At 41.6% G+C, this 24,855-nt stretch overlaps 1 protein-coding gene across 1 annotated transcript in view; it reads right to left on the bottom strand.

Moving 5' to 3' along the window:
• Window positions 1–24,855, bottom strand: part of LOC148051471 (uncharacterized) — a 236,381-nt gene that overhangs the window by 135,268 nt on the left and 76,258 nt on the right. Inside the window, exon 4 of the mRNA XM_087736674.1 lies at window positions 17,104–17,740. Within this exon, the coding sequence (XP_087592800.1) occupies window positions 17,104–17,740 (637 nt within the window). The remainder of the gene's footprint in view (window positions 1–17,103; window positions 17,741–24,855) is intronic.

The following is a 24,855-nucleotide window of genomic DNA, read 5'->3' as shown; positions in this document are numbered from 1 at the left end:
CTATTAGTGGAAATAAGAACAAAGCATGGAGTAGGAGATATATGAGGCTTGCCCTAGACAGAGATCACTGTAGACCAATGGTCCATCTTGTCCTGCCTGTAGTAGCTGACAGTGATCAATGCTTCAGAAAGGCATTAAGCTCACTGTAAATTAACTAGCTTCTGAATAAGGTTTTTGCACCTTGAGACAAAAATACTTAAAGCAATACAGAAGATTATAACAATAATAGGAATAACATGTCAGTGAGATTTCCACCTATGTTTAAATCTGGAAATGTGACAATTTCCCTAATCGGTCTCCCTCAGTTCACACGTGCATGAATACTCCACATGCATTACTGAAAGGCTGCTTATGAGTATTGGCAGCTACTAATGACTTTGAGTAAAAAAAAAAAGTCAAGAAAATAGTTGATGGGAGGGAGAAGGGAAGGATAAAAGGACAAGAAGGAATCGGGTAGACATATATGTGATCTAAAGTCCAATAAAGCCAATGGAATGATTCATACTGACTTCAGAAGTCATGCAAGATGGAGTGTGAAAAGGCAGAGAACAGATTTTAGGCCTAATGGTAGATACGTTATTTCTCCAAATGTTCTAAAACAGAGTACGTGATGTTTACTCTAAAATAATCATCTGTAAGAAGAGAGTTATAGCCCATTTTGTTTCCTTTTAAATGGCTCTGGCAGCTTTTTCTAACATGTGATATGGGAAATCTTTTCTTTTTTTCCCCATCATATCTCCTAAAAAAGATACTATCCACACACACTCATGTCTATCAGACTGTGTTAGTGGCCACACAACCACAGCCCTCAGGGATTATGAAAATAACATGAGCTATGAATTACATGCCCTGCTTGAAAAAGTGGCAGTCAGTGACTACTTTGAAAATGCTGTTAGCCCTTTGTCACATTCCAGTTAGAAATGAGAAAAAGGAGCATGGCTAGGAGTCTTTATCCTGATGACCATTCCAGTAGGAGCTATTACCTAGAAAATAAATAAATACAGGAATAAAGTTCCATCCAAATCCAGCAACACATTCAAATGCACACTATGGTCTGGGTTGCTCAGCAGGTGAGATGAGACGATGACAAGTTCTTTCAGATCTTTACAGAATAGGAAAAACTTAAAGTCTGAGAATATTTCAAGGCTGTATTCAGTCAGTGGCCTCAGTGGTCAACAGCCGAAGGCAAAAATATTGTTTTGCATGACATAAAAACAAATGCATGCAAAATCCTTTATTGTGCCACTACGTAAACTTCTTGGCTGCACAATTTACGATTATCAGTTAGAAAAAAAAATACAATTTCTCTATCTGCTCTTTGGTTTTGATTGTGTATAAAAGCAGTTGAATACAGACTGTACATTGAATAGAAGACCAAGGAAAAGTGAGTTTGGTGCTTTGCCCAAGTGAGTTAGCCCTAGGACCCAGACCAACGCCATTTAAAGGTATTGTAGTATACTATGGAAATGACACCAGCAATAACCTAAAAATCCTATTTTACAAGGAGCAGACTGATAAATAAGCAATTTAAAGAGGATTTTAATGAGTATTTTGGCTCCAAAAATTATGTTGTGCTAATAAATATAATCTGTCAGCACAGACGGGGAAAAATAAGTGGTAATAGAAGGAAAAACATTTCCCACATAGTTGCAGGCTAAAACTATTATTGAAGCTTTCCCTTTCCTTTCTGGTAAGGTGAATACAAGAGCATTGTCCTGGGGCATGAGACCAAGTAAATGAAGCTGACAAGAAAAAACAAGACAGCAAGATTACAGAAACTTCACCACGGACTGCTTTTTACTATGTACACAGACAGCACGTAAAACAGGGCCATGATCTCAGGTACTATTACCACAACATGGATACTAAGCAATGCTATTAGATGAACAGCACCAGGGAACACAAGGTACACTTTTCTTGCCATTTCGCTACAAATTTCAGTGACAGCTGTTGCCTGAAAAGCTGTTGCCTCAGAAACTTCTCCATTTCCTTCCTACCATTATGCCAGATCCCAACATAAATACTTACACACCAATCAACAAACATACAGTCGCATTATCTTAAAAGGTCTGATCTCCAAGAAGTCAAGGGTATTGTTTGCAACATAGGTACTGTGATGATAAATGTCATTACAGGTATCAAATTCAGTCTGGAGGGACTGGCCCAAGACATGGTGAGAGAGACAGACAACTGCTTGCAATAAGCACCAGCCAACTGGCAGAAAACTCTCCACTTGCTTGGCTTCACCCCTTGACATTTTATGAGTGCAAGAAACCGCTGGCAGGCAGGTAAAACCTTGACTCTCTCCTGGAGGTAGCTTCTGTGGTAGGAGGATAAGGGCAAACTTGGGATGGGATGAGATAAAAGCAGCTTGCTGGGAATGAGAAAGGTAGGCATACACATAAGGCAGGAGGGTCGGGTGGCCAGGAGCATGTCCTAGGTTATTTGGTAAGAAGGTAACTAAAGGAGGGTGAAATTACACCAGCCCCGTATTACAACCAGCCTGATATAAACCTATAAGCTGGCTTAGCAACCATGAGTGGCTCCTCAGCAAAACTATACCAGGATATTCCTGGGCTAACTGACTCTCAGTTTTGTCTCATTTAGGCCCCTGACATTACTCACTTTCAGCCAGGTGGCTCTACCTTTTGGCAATCATGCTTTTTAAAAGACATTTGCTTACTTATAAATAGAGGTAGGTACTGAGGAGGAGTCACCATAAAGACTGTTTCTGAGCACTTCTAAAAAATTTTCTTTAAATTTCACAAAGCACCTTTCTGTACAGTTTTAGTTTAGACCCCATAATTCTAAAGGAAGAAACAGGTAATGAACACGTGCACTGTACAGCATTTCATCGTTTTTAAACTGGAGGCAAGAACTCCATGATGACCTGCAACAAAACCACCTCCTCCCTTCCCTGTCCCTTCCTCTTTGGTGCTACTAGAACAAGCACTTCCTTCCCTTTCTCCTGGTGAAATCCATCCCATTCTTTGTCAAGATGCTGGGAATGAGAGGGGTCAGTGAAAAGGTAGGTGCTAGGAATAGCTGTGAGTCCATCCAAAAAAATAAGGGATTCACGCGAGAGAAGTTGCCCTCCCTAGCCCTATCACAAGTTGCCTCTTAATAAAGTTCAGTTTCTGCTCTTATATGCTTTGAATGTAGGGGTTCCTGAGGGGCAGTTTGGAAAAGGTGAAGATCCTTACACCAAAAGTAACAAGTGAAAGAGATCTGACTCTTCAAACATACAATCAGTTCCTGTTGTACAGCATGGAAAAATAACAAAAAAGTATAGTAGAAAGTAGAACTGGTATATCCTCCAGGAGAGCTGGTCTTAGTATGTCTTAGCTACAGGGACCACATAGCCATTGTACCAACAGGCATATGTACACACATACACACCACCTGTACCTCAGCAAGAAATATTGACAAAAATCATTTCGGCTAAAGGCATATGAGAGATATGATCTACTTCTCTGGAGAGCTAGTTAAGAGCATTAGTTATAGTCTGTGCAAGACTGAATAAATAAAACTCAGTGAATCCTTTTTAGGAGAGGGAAAAGGAAGACACCAAAAATGCTTCTGGTTAGCCATGTTTTCCCTTTTCTTCTCAACTGGAATTTTTATAAAATGCATCTTTTAATATGGATCTCCAAAATCCTTCCTAATCTAGGTGATCAACAGCTACATGTAGTCTGTCATTACTAGATTTTTCTTCTTGCTCCCTTCTTTAAATATTGTGCAAGATATAGGTGTTCGTTAATATGAGTACAGGAGCCTTAATACTGTCACAGAAAGCATTTCCTAACAGATACCAGTAAGTTACGCTGACTTTTGGCATAGGTTGGAAACTGGTCTGACCCTCTTCTTACTAGACATTGCATTATTGCTGCATGTTCAGCTGAGAGGAGTCTGGGGATGGACATGTTCTGCTACTGAGAACATTTCCAGCAGCAGATCATCCTCTAAGTGTAGACCAGCTTTCATGTACAGAATGGGCCAAGCGTTTAGGTGGTGTTCAAAACCCCATAGAAACACCACGCAAAGAACTGTTTCTCAGTCCACAAGAGCTAAATGATAAGGAATGAAGCTTTCTAATTACCCACGGTGAGCACATTCCCTTGTTATTTTGCCATACAACCTCTATTTGTAGTTACCACTGAATTGTTACTGTGACATGAATGAGAAGCGGCTGTAAACAGAAAGTATTCTGCTGCAAAACTGGGGGCCAAGCTGGAAACTGTTAGAAACAGGCATCACTAGTCACATACCACAAATATTTACTCCTTTATGCGAGCTGAGAATGTGACAAAATCTCTAGTAGGCAGTGGTCCCGACAAAGAGTTTGCGACTCCTTGAACTAAAATACTAAATTTGAGTTAGACCTTTCTTCACACCATGACTCCTCTGCTCTTTCTGGGAATTATGGAGATATTTAAATAGTACTAATCCTCACTAGCAGATGGTAGTAGCACTTTGTCAGAGCATTATTACACTTAACACTTTGGAATTTTAATGCAACAGCTCCAAGACATACTCCTCAAACCCCTCCATAAAAGAGCCATTTCAAAGCTTACATCTACATCTGCTGCTGTCCACTGACTTCTTACCATCATAAGAAGTAGCCTTGGAAACAGCAGTATTAAAAATGCTAAAATACCTGAGAAGCCAAAATGGTCAGGGGGAGTTTGTGAAACAAACTGCAACCGGTAACCTCTGCTGTATTGCTAAAGCACCCCTCACAAAAAATACCTCTCCATGGCACTTACTCCTGAACCTGCCTCAAAAACCAAACACTGGTTATTCCTAAGTAGCAGACATTTGATTATTCATTGCAGGTGCCTGGAGGCAAGAGAAAAAGAAAATGGCACGTGCTCGTTCTACAGGGAGGATCAGTGAGAGGGAAGGGATGGGGGTTACAGGGATGACTTTAACAGCTTCCAAAGCACCGACAATTTCAATATTCTATTTGTTACTCCAAGCTAGTGGTACAAAACGATGCAAGGACCTTGTTTATATAAAGTTAGCCTCTCTCTCCCTTTCATGTCCTGGATGGGAGTCTGTAAACCTAGTATTTTCTGAAAACATTTGTACTCCTTACTTGACACAACACAAAGAGCCAATTAATTCTAGCCTCAGGGACATTTGGCAGGCTTACAAAAAGTGGGGGAAAAAAATGCATCCCTTTAAAAAAAAAGCTAAAAAAAAACCCTATGGTATTTTAATGAACAGGTTGGGTTTTTGTTGCTTTTTTTTTTTTTTTTTTAACTCCTAAATCATGCAGAAGATGATTTTCAGGAATAGCAGTTTCCAAATGTTATCATTATCTACCTTTCCCTGAGGAAGTATTTACCTCCTCCTCCCATACATCGTTCAGCCCTGTTATTAGAGATCACTGATCTCAAACAGAAAAACATTTAAAAACCTATTATCCCCAACTCTTATTGTGTCTCATTTAGAGGAAATACAAGTCAGTGGCTGTCCCTTTGCTGCTCTGAATGGGGGTTGGACAAGGCTAATGTTGACAGAAAACCAGACTTTAGCCTGAACAGCCCAAATGAGGACATAGGCCACAAGATAAGCATGAAAGCAGATTCACTCACCACTCTGGAGCTTCACTGAAGAGAGGTCTAACTTTTAATGTAAGCTCTGCAGCTATTCAAGAGAGGAGGAGGAAGCTACAAGCTCTCCCTCTCAATTCCACAAAAGACACCACAGGCTTTGAATCCAGAAGCACGCTGTATTATTTCCCCTTTCCTTCCTTCCTAAATTAGGTCAGAAGTCAATGGAGCAGAAGCTGTGGCTTTGTGCACCCCTTCCTCCCACTCACGAGCCACAGAAGCTGAGCTTACATGGAGGCATGGTACAGACCGGCGATAAACTGCTGCACAGAGGAAGCAAAGGAAGATTATTTAATCAGAGCGATAATGCTAAGGCACAGGGAGGTACAATACTCTCGGAGTTATCCTGGGAGCAGAAGGGTGGAAGATGACACTTCAGTACTCATTGTTTGTATCTCTGTACAATAGTACTAGGCGATACAAAGATAAAATGGATCTCGATTTTCTGCAAAGTAACCAGGTACAATTATCAGCTAAAAAAAAAAAAAAATAAGGTACCACAGAAATCAAATGCTTTACAGTAAAACTATAGAAAGTTGGATGGGGAGAAACAATCCCATTTTCTAATCTATAATTTAGTTTCTTTAAAACTTAATATTATCTTCTAGATATATTGTTCTCAAAGCATTGTTTGCATTATATTATTATTCTTTTCAGTAATATTTGGGCCATTCCAGTGCCTCACTCCTTTGGATTTTCCAACTTCCCTCGTATGCATACACATATACCTCCTCTATAAGGCCTGTCCCAGATGTTTAAAGCCCAGTCTCCAGTCCACTTAAGTGTAACATTACCTGCTATTCCGTAGAAGTATCCTGTACTCTTACAAAACTAGCCTGGCCCATCACTCAGGCTAGCCCCCTCCAAATGTTTCCTGCACCCCTTCACCACCCAATCAACTCCCTCCCACCACTGCTAACCACAACCCTCCACCCCCTTCCAAAACTCCCACGTAGAAGGTACCACCAGAACCTTCCCCACAGTACTCCTGCTCCCAGAGCCTCTCTGCTGCAGAAAAACCCCAATAACGCTTTGTTTCATGTCAACTCATGCTGTCCTTTACCTGCAAACTCCTCCTCTCCTTGCAGCTAGACACAGCATTGATGATGTCCCTAAGACATCACCCTCCGTGATGGCAACACCAAGCGCTGCTGATCATCCCCTGTCTAGCATATACATTACATACAGCACACGATTTTCTCCTGCCCGGTCCCCACAGCCATTTTATTTGAAGTAGTTCCTACACTCTTTGCAGCACTGGATGAGAGAACCTTTTCAAGTAGATGGGTGGTCCTCAGGTATCTCCAGGAGGCAGTCCAATTCCATAACAGGAGAGCTACTCCAAGGAGTTGGAAAATCATTTCTCTAGATTGTTTCAATAATATTTCAGTAACATTCTAGAAACTCCACAAGGCTAGCTAACAAGGCTACAGATGCTTTTAGAATCACTGGTTATATTTAAAGATCTCTTTTAAACAAACTAGGGTATTTTGCAACATAGATTGTTCCACCTTCCCAGAAAGGGCTCTTTCCTTTCTACCTAGACATCTTCCAAAAACGTACCATGAAATATTTGTCCAAACAAAAGAGACAGAGAGTGAGCATGCATGTGCATAACCAGGCATTCGTTCCTGTACTAGGTAAAGCCAGAAAGTGATATGGTGGCAGCTGATGAGATAATAACTGTTTTTATTTTGCCAATTTAACCAATGTTATTGGCAATAAAGCATTGTAGGTAATGATTATATACACATTGCTAGCCTTCATTTCCCATTAACTCTCTTACCTCACAGCACTGTAACTTTTGTTATTACGTGCCCCAAACCAGGGAAGTATTGACATGAGCCACAACGCATCTGCCCTGTCAGTACATCCCTGTAGACATATCTATGTGCTTTCATTCCTTTCTACCCAGAGCGATCATTCACGAACACGAATGAATGAATCTCAGAAGATGCCAAAAGATTTGCAACTTTGTCTCCTGGTATACAAACTCTGAGTCGCAGAAAGATCCAAGCCCTCTCTTTTACTTCATCTTGAAATCTGACAGCCAACATTTTGTTTCATATTTGTGCAGCTTCTAGCACAGTGGGGTGCCATTTCACAATCTGTATTTATGTTATGACTTCCTGCAAGTAAAAAGGCTCCCATATCTTTGTGTTGTTACTTAAGGCAGAAACTAATGTCATCCCAAATTAAAGAAAAATCCAGTCAAATATTTTCAAAAAGAATAATCCATCCGATTACTGGAAAAGTATGCGTTTATACATTGTACATGCTTACATAAATACATACCCCATTGCTGGTTATTAGCCTGTATCATGGAGCTGGAAATTTAAGTAGTACCCGAGTAGTACATTTTAAAAGATATTTATAGCAAATATATTAGTGGATATACTGCAATACTGGCTTGGGTCTATATGTTCACAAAGGGGAAAGCTGCGGAAAGACTAGCCTTAAGTAGGATAATCAACTTTTGGGAGTATATTTGTCTCAAAAGAGGGCAAATAAGTGGAATTCCAGAGAACTAAAAAGCAGCTTTACCTGTCCAAATAACAGATATTTGTGTTACAGTATGTTTAACTTTGGTCGTCTTGGACAGAAAAAAACATATTTAAGAGCATAGAATGTAGCAACCATCATAAGTGCTTGCCATGAACTTGGAATACAAGAGAGAAAGAAATAAATAGTGAAAGGGAGAAGTATAGGCATTTTAATACAACCAATAATAGCTATCACTGTTCACTTGCCACTTAACACACAGCCCATACTGTACACTGGCTGTACACTGCCAGTACTCTACACTGGCTTCACTGAAAGAACCGGATCTTTTCTACTGTCTTTTTCCCTTTAACAACTCTCCAGTACATAAAATGATTGTAAAACATTCTCAAATATTTTAAGCTGAACACTATAAAGACTGCAAGAAGGCAATGGGTCTACAACAACAAATGTCCTTGCTTAACAGTGTTTGGTCCAGAGATGTCCCCGCTGTGTGCATTCAGCCCATGGTACACTGCCAGAAACTTTTAATACTGGTTGCAATCAGTGAGGTAACTCTGCAGTAGTCTCTTGTCTCCTGAGAAGACAACTGACATCTTCAAAACATCTCAATGGCTCAGGAGCCTAAGCTCGGCTGGCAGTCAGTCAGACTTGAGTTCCTGCATGCTTTAAAAACAAATCAAGTTACTGTCTTGTCATCAGGTCTGGGTCCTGAACACAGGTTTTGAGTTGGAGTTCCAACTGAGGAAGCCTGCCCTGTGCACATTTTCATCTCTCTATTTAAAATGGATTTGCAAAAGTGGTCATTGTTATATCTGTATACATTAAAATGAGGCACAGCAAATCCAGGCCTGACATTCAGGTCTGCTGCTACGCCATCCTCTACTCTCTCCAGAGCTCTCATCCAGAGCTACTTTCCACAGCACCAGAGCGGTGCTATTTGGTTTTGATTTATTACAAGTAAATTATTATAATGAAATCACCAACTCAATTTAAGCCTCTGAGAAAGATATGGTTGGACTAACAAAAAATTGTTCTGCAAAACAAGCAATTATTGTTAGGTTCAGTGGATATTGGCCTTAGCAATCCAACTGATTATAGAAAGTTAATGATTTAAAAAGCAATGAAGAAATAAGAGATTAAATCCTTTAAATCTGCATGAAAGACTCCAAGAGGAATTTTACAGTGATTTTCACTGCATATTTTATTAGATATGTGATATTTTATTCATGGGTAAAGCAAATATAACAATTAGGAATAATTAGCATTTCAGCACAGAGTGTTATCTAATAGGTTAAAATACACATATAATTCTTCATTTAAATTCTGTATCTTCACATTTTCCCCTTTCTGGTTCAGAACTTTTCCATTTAGCATAGCACTTACAAGAACATTATACAGCTCCCAAAGAAACAGAAACATAGAGAACTAGTGGCCCTCGCCTTTGATATCTTATTTTCCTCCACTCCTTGCATTTTTACTCATTTTCTTCTTCAATTTCCTCTTGAGCATAGCTTATCAGATAAACTCAGCATAACTTTCAGGAAACTTTTTCCCTTTCATCTTTTTTTACCCCACCCTACTCCCCTCTCATTCCAGCACTAACATGTGCAATGAAACCTACTTTAAATCTAATTCTGCACTTACAAATCCACTAGTTTACAGTTGACTAAAACTACAGTATTTGTCTCTATACCACCTCTCCCATTACAATTTTAATGCTACAGAGGAATACAGTACTTGCTTAATGAGAAAGGATAATACAGTAAGTGTCACTTTTTATGTGGGTTTGGGTTTTTTTGGTGTTTTGTTTTTTGGTTTTGTTTTTTTTTTTTTTAATGCAACACTTAGAGCTCACAGAATATTCCTTCCTTGAGCTGATGAGGTTACCCCAGACCAAAGCAGGAACAAGACTCTCCAAGCTGAAGTGCGCTCTGTGGTACAATATAGAATACAAAATACCTCCTTCTCTGAGTTAAGTATATTATCACTGAAACTAGGATATAAATTTTGAACCGTACAAAATTACAGCATTGCACAATTTCAAGCCCATTCCCTTGCCAAGTTTCATAACTGTCATCCAAACGCCAGTACATTTCATCTACTAACCTTCAATTTCAGCCTGTGTCCTCCCTGTTACACAGATCAGTTATAACTCTCCAAGTCACATAAACCATTATTAATTATAGTCATTGCAGACAGAAGAGAATCTTTCCCTTACTCCATCATCTCCCATATAACTGTTTGGCCAACAATAATGAGAAAACAAAGCCTGACTCCTGTAATGAAGAATAGCACAGGAAACTGCCCTGCTGGTGCTCATGGGAAGATACTGAAGTACAGAAAGATAGGACAAGACATACACCTTTTCCTCACCCATTTCTTCCACTAGGTACTTCCATTTTAGTCTCTACATTTAGATTACTACTTCTATGGCAAGACTACACAATTAAATTCGACTTTGTAGCGAGAGACAACAGCACTTCCTCTTCTCCCTGTGTTGCTTCAAATGCATGAGCGAGCTAAAATCTGTGCCCAGAAGGTTTTGTCCAGGCCTTCCTTACCTGGTGTTGAGGATGGTTTAACTACCGCTCCACCGCACTTACTTAACATGCATTTAGCACATATTCCGTACCAAGTATCACACTGCACCAGCTCAGTATTGCACCTTCTCCAATACAGTCTACTAGCCTAGACAAGCAGCAAAGCCATGGTCAACATTACTCTAAAAAAGGCCAATACAGCTCATTTTTGTAACTACTGCAAGCAACAGGTCAGGTCCTACTTGCTAACAGACATAGTAGATAGTGCGAGAGAATAAAATAACATCACAGAAGGAAAGAAAGGACATCTGTATCCAAGAAGCCCAGTAGGAAGCTAGTTGCTAGACAGCCAGTCAATCTAGGGTACAAAATGCCCCAGAGAAACATGAGCTTTCATGCCCATTCCCCAGCCACTAGGACAGTTTGCCGGCAAACTGTGTGTTATGCTTTACTGTTGGGCTGTGACTCTCATACTTGCCTCCTGGCACTTCTAGATAGCACAAACAAATGAGTATGTCTGGGGCTCTCAGAGATGAGTGGCAGCATGACCAGAGCCATGAACTGGACTGTAAGGCCTATAGGATGCACAGGTGTGGAGCCATCCAGGTTTTAACAGGCATGCCAAGCCCACCTCTGAAATCAAAGTTTTATTATCTAAGCTGGTGAAATTGGAAGAACTTATTCCTTCTGGAATCCAAATATAATTAAAAGAAACACCACACACCCAAAAAGTGACATCTGAGTTTGCAGATGCAGAAAGGTATCCTAGTTTGCCTCATTACCAGCATATCATCTAAAGTCAACATTTTGCACATACCAAGCTACCATATATCGTAATATATACTTACATAACATGTTTTCAGAGTTTGATTATTTTCTCCTATTTGCTCAAAATATAGATAATTTTATGAATACTGGTTCCTTTTCCTGTTGGTCCCTCGTAACTCCAAACAGCAACAGTAATTGTCTATGCCTAATAAGTTTTTAAACACTCAAGATATAAAACACAAACTATGTTTGGAGAGCGTGTAGATGAAGAGAGTTTTACCATGCTGTCATATGTATTTCAGGTAATTAGGGAAATTAACCAGTAACTGATAGCCAAATAAAACAACTATTTCATATAAACTGTTTTTAAAACCATTGTTAGCGGGGTGGGTGGGTGGGTGGGTGGGGGTGTGTGGGTGTGTGTGTGTGTGGAATCAAGCAATGGAGTAGCAGTGACAAAGAGTAAAAATACAAACCTCAAAAGGCAAAAGCCTCCAATAAATTTCAGCAAAAAACAGACTGTCATGGCAAATTATAGATAGCTATATATCAAATGGAAGAAAATGATGTCAGTTCAAGTCTATATCTAGGGAGTAACCTAATGGCTTACAAAAGTCATCTCCTGCCAATACCACTTGCTTTACAGGGCCAGGGAGTGGAAGAGAACCATACTTAATGCCTTTGTTCATTAAGTTAAATGAACCTTAGTTGGTAGGTTTATGTAGTCACAGTCTTAAAAGATTTTTCTCCAGTGTGTTTTTTCAAAGATTGCATTGTGAGAATAAAGACTCTGTGCATCCATAAGTAGTCATCCGAAAGCACACAGCAGCAGCAGTGATTGCCATGTCAGGCATTTGTTAGGACACCACTTGAAAATGGATGGTTGGGTTTTTTTCTCCGTCTTTATCAAGGACAAAGAACTTGAAATAGCACTAACAATTATTTAAGAACATGAAAAGGAGCCACCTGCTGTAGTCAGCAATCCACAGGCTCAGTTTAAAATCTTCTGAGGTCAACTAAGCGACTCACCTGGATTATGACAGACTCTGGATCAGGCCCTGGTGATCACTAAGAAACACTCCAGAAAGCAGTGACACCTAATGGCAAGCATGCCTTTGGAGGATAACAAGCCATAATCTGTGGCATGGAAAATTATCCCTCTTTAGCTGCAGAGTAACTAGCACTAAAACACATTACAGGGACTGAAATACTATCACAAATCTAAGCACCTGGGAGAGAGTTTAAGAAATAGTGCACACAGAAACACAGATTATGTCACGCATGCTGTGCATTTAAGTAGAACATAGTTACTAATAAAACCTCCTGGCTGCTAAGCCACAGCACACTGTATTCCAGATCTTCATCTGTATGTATGTTTAAAATAAGCAAGTAACCTTGGCACATTCTAGAGCCGGGAAAACAGAGACCTTAACGCTCATCTGTAGACACTATAGGCACACAGAGGTTTATCTGTTTTTAATAAATCTGTTTTGCTTGCTTGTCTTGCGCTTTACAAAATGTATGCGAGAATACTGTAATGAGCAGTTACTAACATACACTACATACCTTCTAATGAGGCTTTACCAATAGCACAGCAAATTAAATTCCTATTACCAATGCACAACACAATACAAGCCAAGCTACGTTGTAGTACAACAGCTTACAAGATGAAACATGGGCATGCATACCACGAAGCTAGATGACTCCCTTTCCCTTACAAAAAAATTTTACATTTTAAGGGCACTACCATATCAACAGCAGAAGTAAGCAACAGACCCCATGTTGGAATTGCCCTGATATTATTATCCGTGGTACAGAAGAGCTTAAAAGTATGAACCAAAACTCAGGACCCAGCAATGCTGGGAACTTCTCTAACACAGGGAATGCAGCAGTTCTGGCCTGCAGAGTCTAAAAGCTGAGAGGAGTAAAGGAAGAGCAGGTCTACTTTTCTCTCTTAGGAAAAAAATATACATAAAAAATATTTTTTAAAAGTATACATATAAATATGTTAAAAGCACATATATATATTTCTGAACTTGCCATTGAAAATAAAAAAAGCTAAGGGCAGTACACAACTGACTGCATATGACCGAAGCCACTAATAAACAAAAAAAACCAACTTGCAGTAATCGGGGTGCCTGAACTATTGCTGCACACTGCTGTGATGAATTAGCCTTTAAAAATAACTTTGGTGTATTTTTCCAGTATAAACTTCTGTATCATACTATGTGACCACTGCCCTAGGTGATTTTACTGCACCTAATACAGGCATATTTGCATATATATTTCTATAGGCACAATAGGAGATCCACATGCACATACAAATGTATTACTATGTACATGTCAAGGGGAAAAAAAAGAGCACAAAGTACAAAATATAAAAGCATAAGACCAACTACAGAAGATACAAAGCATACACAAATTGTGCAGTTGACAAGAAATGCCACCTAATCCCTGCTTAATTAAAGCACTGTTCTAAACTCCTGTTTAGGGAGTGAGAAGTGTGGGACGACTGATGTATGAAGAAAATACCAGGCAGCGTGGCTAATCTCAAAGACTTTGGAGCTTTCGAGCTACATAAATCAGAGCGACTTTTTGAATAGCCTCATAAAACACAAAATCATTGCCATTCTACTCACGACTTTGATTCTTCCTACAGCATACAGATCATTAGGAAACTTCTAAGCAATCAAGTAATGTGGGGCTGATGAAATTACTCAATCAATGCATGGGCTGAGAGAAGCAGCATAATACAGAATTGCACAGTTTTGACATGGTAACCCTGCCCCCTTTTTTTTTTTATATAGGGGTAAGGAAAATTACAGTGGAGTCAATTCATTTCAACATTTTCACAAGAGTGCTTAATGTAGTCTTTCTGAACGGCCGGTTCCTATTTATAATAGCAGGGCAGCAGAAACTTACAGACTATAAGCAGCCCTACCAACATTTAAAATATGATATAGGGAAATGTTTATTTTGAAATGTGGGCATTTACATACACACAGACCTGCTCTAATGATCAAAAAAAGCAGCTATAATCATTCAGAAGACAGAAATATGAAAAAGCTTATCACAAATACCAGTCACCATACCCCTCCCACTGCCATCACCAAGTCATTAATCTCTACCCGCTAAATTGTAACATTTTCTGTCATTGTCTAAGAAATGGCTGATAACATAATTCAATACAGAAAACATCCCTTTACAGGGAATACATCAAATAATACGTAGGCAAGCAAGACAGTGCATTATACTGAAAAAGTAAGTGCTATCAGAAAAAGGGTATGAACAGGTAACGTATTATTTCTTATGACCATCTGCCCCTCCCAAACATGGGAAAATATTTTCCATTTGAATATCTTCACACTGTAAAATGAGAAAAAGATAATGCATTTATTTTGTTTCTTGCCTAAGGCATCAGTACTACTTCTAGTAGTATTTCTTTTCCCCTGAACTGAGCATTTTGTTTTCTTCTTTGGCTTTATGAATTCTTCTGTAGTTAATTTGTTCACAGGGTACCCCGCTACTGCTTTTCATAACCCATACAAATAAATACACTTTATTATTTACGTCTAAATATTTTATACGTAAGTTTACTCAGTACAAGTGGAAGAAAACAAAAGGGGGTCAGAACATCCAGGTCACAAAATACAGTGGTGTTACTAGGGGCCAAATTTTCATCTGTGAGCTGTACCAAGTTGGAATAGTTAGCTGTCTACCCATTTAGTGTTAAATTAGTTCTAATTTCAGGTCATTTATTTTCAGTGTATTCATTCTAATAGATTTAAAGCTCTGTGTAACAATTATCAGTTTGCCATTTTCATGGCAACGTAAACCAGTCTATAAAAAGAGGTAATCCCTTTGTCAACTGTACTAATTGTCTCTCAGGACAAATTAATCGTGTGAGAAGCAACTACTTTGGTATTTTTTTTCTTTGCTTTCAATGAGGATTTACTGTGTTGATGCATCTAATCACTAACTGCATTATAAAAAACATCAGTGGTAAAATGTCTTGCATTCATCAGATATAAACAAGTGAAACAAACACAACTGTCATTAAGACGAAGAGAGAAAAGCTATCATCTCTCCCTTGATGCTAGTGGAAAGGCACACAGCTCACTCGGCAACGCTCCCTCAGCCAGGAGGGTGGGAGACAAGGGATTGCAAAGAAACTCCTCGTCTGCTACACAGTCAAAATTTCCCCCCAAATCCTAAGATTTGATCGGCTTGTTACAAGCTCCTGAAAAAGAAATCGTAAGACGTAACCGTCTCCTGGTGTCGCTTTAACAGTCTACAACTGGGAAGAATTTAAAAAAAAAAAGTCATTCTCCCTTTAAAAGGAGGGGATAAAGCGCTGCCTCCCCTGTGCAATACTGGATGCTCCAGTCGCACGGAGCTGTAAGGACTGACCCCTGTAAAGTTGCGGTACCTAAGGCAAGCGGTACCCGTGGACTCCGGGGTGGGGGGGGCTACACGAAGGGCTGGCGCATCGCTGCCCAAATATCGGTGTCCTGCAGGAAAGCTCTTGACGGCCGGGCTTTCCAAACGCTCTTCCCGCTTCCCCTTTCGCTGAAACCCGCTACTGATCCCCACGACAGGCACCGGCAGACATGTTTATAAAGCCAACCCCACGGAGAGCGGCGGCTGCCCCACGGCTGGGGCCGGCACCACCCCGGGGACCTCCCCAAAACCCCGGCGGGGCCCTGCCCCCAAATGCACCTTCCCCGGGGCAGCGCGGCGCAGGCCGCCCGCCCGCCCCCGCGTTTCCAGCCTCCCTGCGTGCCGTGCCTGCAGATGGGCGAGCGGCCGCGGGGGAAGCGCCCTCCTCTCCCCGCGCATCCCCGGCCGGCGCAGGGGGGCGACCCGCTCTCGCCAGCCGCGGGAACAAAACGCCGCTCGGCAGCGGGGCTCGGCGCTTCCCGGAGGGAGGGCTGCCGGGCCGGGGATGGCTCCGGATAACGGGGAGAGAGAGAGAGGACGGGCGGCAGGGGGGGAAGCCCCGGCACTCTCTCCCTGGGCTGGGAGTGCGGGCAGCGCCGTGCATGGGCATCACCCGAGCTGCCCCGCCGCGGCCGGGAGGGGGGGCCCGCCGCCGCTGCCAGCTGCCCCCCTGCCCCCGCCGCCGGCGGGGGAGGCCGCTACCGTCGGCAGCGCCGCGGCCCCGGGGGCAGCTCACGTTGCCAAACCACCTGTTCCGCCGCGGGAGAGGAAGGCGGGATGGGGGGATGCGGGCAGGAAGGAGGGGGGCGCTTTGCGTGGCTGTCATGGTGGTGTGGGAAATAGGGGAAGGCTTACGGTCCCCCCCGCCCGAGGGCGAGCCAGGGCAGGAGGAAGGCAGGCTGGAGCTGAGGGGATGCGGGGAGGGACCGGGGAAGTGCCCGAGCCCCGGGCCCCCCAGATCAGCAGCCACGCAAAACCTCAAGGTCTAAAGCACGCACATACCCCGCCGGCAAGAACCTTTACACAGAGCGGTAGGGGGAAAAGAGGACGCCCAAGATGCTGGTGGAAAGCAATTATAAAAGGGGAATAAAAAAAAAAAAAAAAAAGGCAAGCGAGCAAGGGCTAAAAGAGAGCGGAGGCTGCGGGGGGAGGAAGCCTGCCAAGAGAGGGAAGGTTGCAAAGGAGAGCTGGAAAAGTGTCCAGCAGCACCAGCAGACGCAGCACCCCCTTACCGATATGAATGATAGAATCTGCAATCGCCGCTTTCCAGGTTCGAGTCCAACAGACGGACACGACCAGGATGAGGGAGAAAACTTCCATCTCCTCCGGAGGTCCAGGCTTTGTAACAACAGATCTCTTCGCCAAACGGTGCCACCGCGGAGGACAGCGCGGCGCAGGAAAGCCAAGAGTTTGAGGTGCCACCGGCGGAGCGTGTAAATCCCGGTGGCTGGCGCACAGCCGCGGCTGGGCAGGGGGCGAGCCCGGGGCTCCGAGCGCCTCTCCCCTCGGCGAAACCCCGCGTCACTTCGGGGGGCTCCTGGGCAGCACCAGAGTTGCTGGGAGCGCCGGCAGCAAATCCATCCAGCCCGGGCGCCGCCGCGGGCAGCAGACGCCTCTGCTGGTCAGACAATCCCCATCCTTCCGCCGGGTCCAGGGATCGCTCGGTCCCGGCTGCTGCACAGCAACTTCCAGCCCACACCACGCACACGCTCACATACACACACGCCGACACGCACACACACAAGCACACGCACAAACCCTCTTGGCCAGAGAAGCCCCAGGAGCCCGCAGCAAATAGCTCGCCTTCAGCGAGGGAGGAGGAGCGGGCAACCGGCAGAGCAGGCGATCCCGCTTCCAGCAGCCAGATTCCTGCAGGAAAAGCCCCCCCGGAGGCCAAAAAACAAAGTGAACTTCAAGGTAATGCAGATAGTAATGCAGAGATTTCCCCCCACCCTTCGCTTAAAAAAATTGATTCCCACAACTGGAGGAAAAAAAAAAAAAAAAAGAAATCTGCAAATCAAGCCCGGCGTGCTGTCTCTGTCGCGCAAGGTAGTGGTTGGACAGGGCAGGAGCGAGAGGAGGAGTGCCCGGAGCAAGGCAGAGGAAAGCAGATGATGGTCTGCAGGTTGCTTTTGGAGCTTGCTTTGCTGGTGGGATGCAGAAAGAGCTGGCAGCTCCAGCACCAGCCAGCACGTTGCCTAGAAATGGATCACCTAGGAGAAGGAGAGAGAGCGAGAGATAAGTGCTATCAGCCAGAGAGGGAGAAACAGAGAGAGCGAGCGAGCGAGAGCGCTTCTCTCTAATAACCACCTCCTCCCCCTATCTGCAATACAAGGGAGAAACAAAATAGAGCTCTCATCTCCCTTGAAATCTTCAGCTGGGACTAAGGAAGAGGCATAGGCAGGAGCGCATACAGACTAAAAATACACTGGGGGAGGGAAAGGGGGGGGGGGGGGGAAGAGGTTTGGGTTTTTTTTTTTTTTAAGTGTTATGCTCAGCTTAAGAAAAAAAAAAGCACCCCATTTATTTAACCTTGTAACTCCACCGCAGGTATCAAGTTCAAAGCTAGATGGGCACTTTTGCTTCTCGGTCTTTGACAACTGAGTCAGGGACATTGCTTGAAGGGGAAAAGGAAAAAAAAATAAAGAAGAAAAAAATCAGGGACACCTGGCCTCAAGGGGAAAACAAAGACCTAAAAATCTATTAATATGACTTTAATTATCTGCGTTCTTGATGGAATTCTCACAATTCTTTAAAACAATGAATTGGCTCTTTCCTTTCTCTCTCTTTAGGTAGTGGAGAAATTTCTATGGGAAAACATTTAGAGTACACTTTTCTTGCTCAGGGTACAATGAATTCATTAACCGATTAATCTGCAGACTTCTCTTGCTGTAGTTAAATACATTATCCCCATCACACAGGCAGAGAATTGCAGAGAGAAGTTAAGTATGTTCCTATAGACTAGCCTAAATCCCCACTTTATGTCTTATTACAACTTTCTTCTGACTTTGATTTTTCTAGTCACACTAGAGACAGGATGCAGATGTCAAAGAATTGCTCCAACATAGCAATTAGTTACATCCTAAACTCACATAAGCCATTGATAAGACTGGTAGTCCTTTTAGAAGTCTAAATAGAGGTTGATCAACCCCTTTTCTTTGGAAAGAACCTTTTCTGAAGGCATCTCCTTAGTTACAGCACTTAGATTAAGTTCATCATATCTGACTTGCATATTTCTCCTGACTTGCATGTGTCTTCTTGCAGCCATGGGACTAGTTAGCAAGCACACTTGTATACCTACAAAATTTAAGGATTTAGTTCAAGAGGAAAAAAAAAAAGATTTTTAAGAAAAGACAAACTGAATCAGTGTTAAGGAGCAAGATAATCGAATCTATTAAAAAAATACCAGCAGCAATTTCTATTTTGCTTAGGTCCACATTGGCAGGTGAGTACTTCCCTAAAAATGGTAAACACGCAAAAGGCTTCAAGCCAGATCCAAAGCACAAGGCATCTTTTCACTGGCTAGAACAGGCTTTCTCTCTTCTAAGAGCCATAACAAATCATAACTAAAATTGACTTTAAGAGACAAAAGAAAAGGTACATAAAGAGAACAAAAGATGATGAGCAGCGTGAAGCAGAAGTCTCACAAATTATGGCACGCACGTGCTGCATTTGTCCATATCCTCTGTGCAAGTCACAGATCTGTTATCGATAACAGCAAACAGTAAAAAAGGCTTTTTTCCTATAAATGACAGTTTATGCACAGTATCAATGAGTGTAATGGGCATTAATTTTACAAGTAATAAATTCTGATTCATCTGAGAAACTTTTGGAGCTGCTTGAGTCATTATTACTTCTCCACAAAAGAAGAGAGTTCACAAGAAATGTTAATTCACTTCTTTGGGGGGCATGTCAGAGCAGTACTCTTTAATAATGCACAATGCACAGTAGGCTGAATAGGAAATGTAATTGAAACCTTTGGAAAATTATAACTTTTTAATCCTCCGTTTAGATAATACTAAGAATTCTGAGGCCTTATCTAGAAACCAGCTATCCTTACTGACTCTTTAAAGCATCCAGTACCCTGACTTGGCCACACTAAATGGAAATTTTTGCTTAAGTCTGTAGACATACTTAACAGGACAGGAGGCACAGCCAAGAGTTTGTAGCTCACAAATACCCTCTAACTAATAAAAAAATGCTTTTGGAGTGTATCTCTGAGTAACAATTCCAGTGGTAAAGAACACTACCTGAAAATTTGAGAGGGACGAGACTGAAGTAAAGATAAAAAGTAAATTCAAACAAACTTACTTTAAATAATAAGCACATTGACTTCATATGCATCCACCACAGAGAGAAAATCATTTGTACTTCCTCACTTTCACTTTCTTCAATTCTTATTAATTAAAAACAAAACCTGGTGTCATCCATTTAAATAGACCAAAAAAAAAAAATCTTATGCTATGTGGGTAGCTGAAGGTTTCAGAGAAAAATGTTGGAAAAGGATAAGTCTCTTTTATTCAATATATGCTAAGCATTTGCAAAAAGTTCAGGTTGGGGGGGCCGGGGGGGGGGAGCAGAGTTCCAGAACAGGAGCTACTGATACTGTGAAAACCCTATGAATGTAGGCCTCTGATAAGCCATGAGCACCATTTACAGGACTTCAGTGATTGCTGCCTCAGGCACTTTGGAAACTTAACTCCCACAGGTTTCAGCCACGCTGCTCTTCCTTCACTACAATTTCCCTCCTAAAATGTCCTCAGTTACATCAACATCACTTCAGCTCCACCATTAGCATCCATGGGAGAAGCACCACCATCGACCAACCAATGTTTCTAACAACGGGGAGTAGCTGTCTTCTTTCTAGTAGTCTAGCTAAAATGTGGTTAATTGTTGATGTACCTTATGTTTCCACTGATCAGCTACTACAGTGTTGCACATTAATGCAACCCCTAGAGGAGCAGCAACGAAAGGATGTTCTTGTAAAACAGATGCAGCAGAGGGAAAAAAAGTGTCCATCTAACATTTATTTCCTCACACCCACACATAACACTCTGCTACCCTAACCAAGTCAGCTTGGGACCTAAGCTTCTATCTACAGATGAAAGAGAACTAAATACAGAAATCTCGCATGCTTTTCACTCATCTAAAGCCTTAATTTTGAAAGTGTTTTGCCCCTTTTCCCATCTGGTTGGCCATACAAACAGATCTGGCCATGCAGAGGTCAACTTTTGATTTGCTTAATTCTAAGTCCCAGGAGATCCTTCAGCTATTTGAAGAAATTAACATAGTGATAAAGCTCACTTACAACCTTCAGTGTTAAGAGGTAAACAGAATAGCTACGCCTTACAATGACAGTCCTAAATTACATAGCAAGTATTTACCATTCCCACACATGAGCATTGAACACGCCTTTTGCACATTAGGATTCAATATTTTATATTCAAGTGTATTGCTTAAACTTACAAAAAGTTTAGATGAGATGAAATTGGATTACACCTTAGGTTAGTCCACTGGTCCATTTGCTCCAACATCTTTTTCATGAAGGACCGTAAGTCATTACTTCAGAGGAAAAAAACCAGTATGCATCCATCCCACTGTTCTGTGCTGTGCACAGTGGGAAAGGGAGTAGGGTCCTTCCTGACCCCTACTAAGCCTCCTATGTTGAAGTTTGATATTCAATTAACCTTTTCATCTTAGCTTGCATAGCTATAAGTCTTGTTAACAGATACAGAGTTATCCTAAAAATAAAATAAATAAAAAAAGGGAAAAAAAAACACCAAAACAAAACAGCAGCATTAAACTCTGTGACCTTCTGTAACAGTGAATTCAAGCAGTGCCAACTGGCTGTGAAATATAACATTTCTTTTACTTGGTTCTAATTTACTCCCCCTCTCTTTCATAAGATCGTTCAATATTATTGCATTAAGGGGTGGGATTAAAAAGAACTGATCATCTGTTACAGGAGAGAACCATCAATCACAAATACATAAGTCATAACCAAACTGTTATTGATGCCATCTGAACATAGGAGAAAGGCCAGGAAGGCCCACCTACTATTTCTAAGATTGGCTGCTATTTCTGGACTTTTAATATCGTTTGTTTTCATTTTCACTGAAGCTGCTTCTTTCAGTCTTTGTGGGTCATTTTTTACATGAATGCTCCCGATAGGGGAAAATTAACAGTAATTCTGTGAATCTCCATATTTCTTTGATGGCTATACAGAAGCATGTGCTTTTTTTCTCTCTTCAGATAATATTTGGAAGTTCTGATTTGTCACCAAATAGTAACATTATAGATGAAACGCAGGACCCTGTATTACCCTCAGTACTACAACTCTCGAAAGATAAAAAGCAGATTCAGCAACTAGATCAGCATAGGCAGCTCCCTGCAGAGAGCCATTTCAGTGGGCATCCCCATAAGGATGCCACTCCCAGATCATATCTTAATTTGTATCTGATGAGGCAAAAAAGTTATTGTTAATATTAATTCTTGTTACTTATGATTATTATGATGTAGGCTGTGAGATCTGCCTAACTTTAAAACTTGGTGTACTTAAGGCTGGCCAGATAAATATTTCATGATAGTAAGGCAACCAGCCATGGGCCTCCAACCCCTAATTCACATAGGGCAGCTTGTTCTATTTGACAATGCTATTTCAATCTAAACACTGAGTTTCCCCTGTTTTAAAAACACAAACTGATAAATATCCCTCACCTAGCATTGCAATATTTAAAAAAAAATAAACGCATTCTTAAAGTGCTGATATAAAGCAACTGACTGACAGACCTATCAAGAGACCATGTGCCACAAGCAAACGTTCCTCTGCCACTGAGTTGGCACCCAGACTCTCAGGGAAAGCTGCTAGCTCCAAGAGGTTACTTCAGTTGACGTGTCTACTCAGTCTGTGCTTTACCTGGCATAGCTTCAAAGAAGAAGTCATCTGGGAGGGCTTTAGTTAAGAGGACATCTGTCCATTAGGAAATAGACTTGCTTCAGTGACCGCCAAATAACCTTTAAATGAAAGCTTTAGCCTACTGCCGACTTTAAGGTTGTTCTCGGTATTATGAAAGAGGTCCAGGTTAATAGGACCATTTGAATTCTAAGTAGTGGCCCAGACATTGACTCCATCTGTCCTGTCACACTTTGAGTGAAACATGCACTCTTGGGCCTCTATCCCCATTATTCAGAAGTGGTGACAATCTTGCCGTTACTTAATGGAATAGTTTGAGGACTAAATTAGTTCGCTTTTTCAAATGCAAAGTATTATATCTTTTTTCCAATTTCCTTCATTCTGTTTCTGCACAGCTTAAACGTGAATGCGTGTATATCTGCAAGAATGTGTGTGTATGTGCACATGCAGATAGATAAATAGATAGAAAGTAATTTCATTTGGCCATTATGCAAATAAACAGAACATTAAATATTTACTGCATTTCAACAGACAGTGCATGTTATGGCCTTGAATATCTTATCACAAAGGAACAAATACCAAACCAGAATCAAGAGTTATTCTGTTGGGCAGAAGAAATAAAAAAAAAAAAAATTGTGCAGTACGTAACAAGGATTTCAAAGCTTTTTGCTTTTTTAGAACTACATTGTTTAGTTTAGTAGAGAGTTTGTGTCTTATCCTTTAGCCTCACTACACAGAACTCAGAATGTGGTTATGAAGTAAAGTCAACCATTAGAGCAACCAGTGTTATCAGAGTGGGAACTGCTACTGAGGTAGATTTATTTTGCCTCCCTTTAAACTCATGCTATAGATCTCCTGTGTTGCCTGAGCCATCCTGTTATGTACCTCACTTAGAAGCTGTTACATTACTGGAGGAAGGACACAGTGCCTAATAGCAGTAAGACTTCTTGATCTGAAGAGAAAAAAACCTGAGAAACCAAAACAGAAGGAAAAATGATGTCAAGTCATTCATTTCATTGGCACAGAAGAGAATACCATGCTCCGAGATATATAGATATGTAACACCTTTTCAATCTTACCTAGGTTAAAAGGAAACCAGAGAATAAATTTTCCCTTCTCTTGCTTCATCTGCCCAGTGAGTACTAAATAGCAAGCCAAATTCTTCTAGTGCCAAATCTTTCTCTGTCTCTGTAAGCACCCAGCTACTCACCCACCTTCATCTCTGAGAACCTCTCTCAAACTCCCTCTTATTCACCACTTTGCAGAGTTTTCTCCTCCAGGACTTTCCTGGTTCCTCCTGAAGATTCTTTACTATACCTCAACACTGTGTGTGTGTATATATATATACACACACACACACACACACAGTTTCACTGTTCTCTCTCGCTGGCACTTTGCATCTTTCTAATATTCCTCCTCCTATTATTCACCACATTTCACAATCATGGCTCGTGCTGCTATCTTCCCTTTACCCCTTCTTTCCTTTCGCTTCAAGAGCTGTAGAAGGGTGAAAGAGATGCAAGGTGCTTTCTGCCAAAGCCACCTCACAATTATGCCAGTGAAAAGCAAGTCACAAATGGTAGAGAAAGCCAGTAGAGGAAGCAAGAGATATGCTGACACCTACAGCTACAGTATCTACCTGTGGACCTTCTAATGGAAGCAGGAGAGGAGTCACTTCAGCAAGTGCTCAGTCAGGTCTAAGAGCTTGGGTAGGGCATGAATGACAAATGTAGAGACAGCACTCTTAGCAACTGGTAAAAGACACACTAGTTTTCTTTCTGATGTCTGTCCATCTCACCCCTAGCTCCTCTCCCGACAACATTAGTGACTCTTGGCTCATTCTAGCCCCAAGTTCAGGCTATAATATAACCAGAACAAGGGCTGCTTATATTCTGTGGAGAGGCCACCAAGCTAAATACACCAGTCACTGGGGAAGGTGTGCACAGGAGAGGAGAAGCCATCAGGAACACTGGAAAACTAGCTCTGAGAACATGACGCGTTATAGTGGAGAGGAATCTGTGGAAAAGCTTTGATGAAAGACAGACAGCAGAGCAATGGCAGAGCACGGTGA

The sequence above is a fragment of the Nipponia nippon genome, unplaced genomic scaffold (assembly GCF_047370975.1).
Source record: "Nipponia nippon isolate SJK-2023a ecotype South Korea unplaced genomic scaffold, ASM4737097v1 scaffold_6, whole genome shotgun sequence".
Taxonomy (NCBI): Eukaryota; Metazoa; Chordata; class Aves; order Pelecaniformes; family Threskiornithidae; genus Nipponia; species Nipponia nippon.
This window is presented reverse-complemented; position numbering and strand designations above follow the sequence as displayed.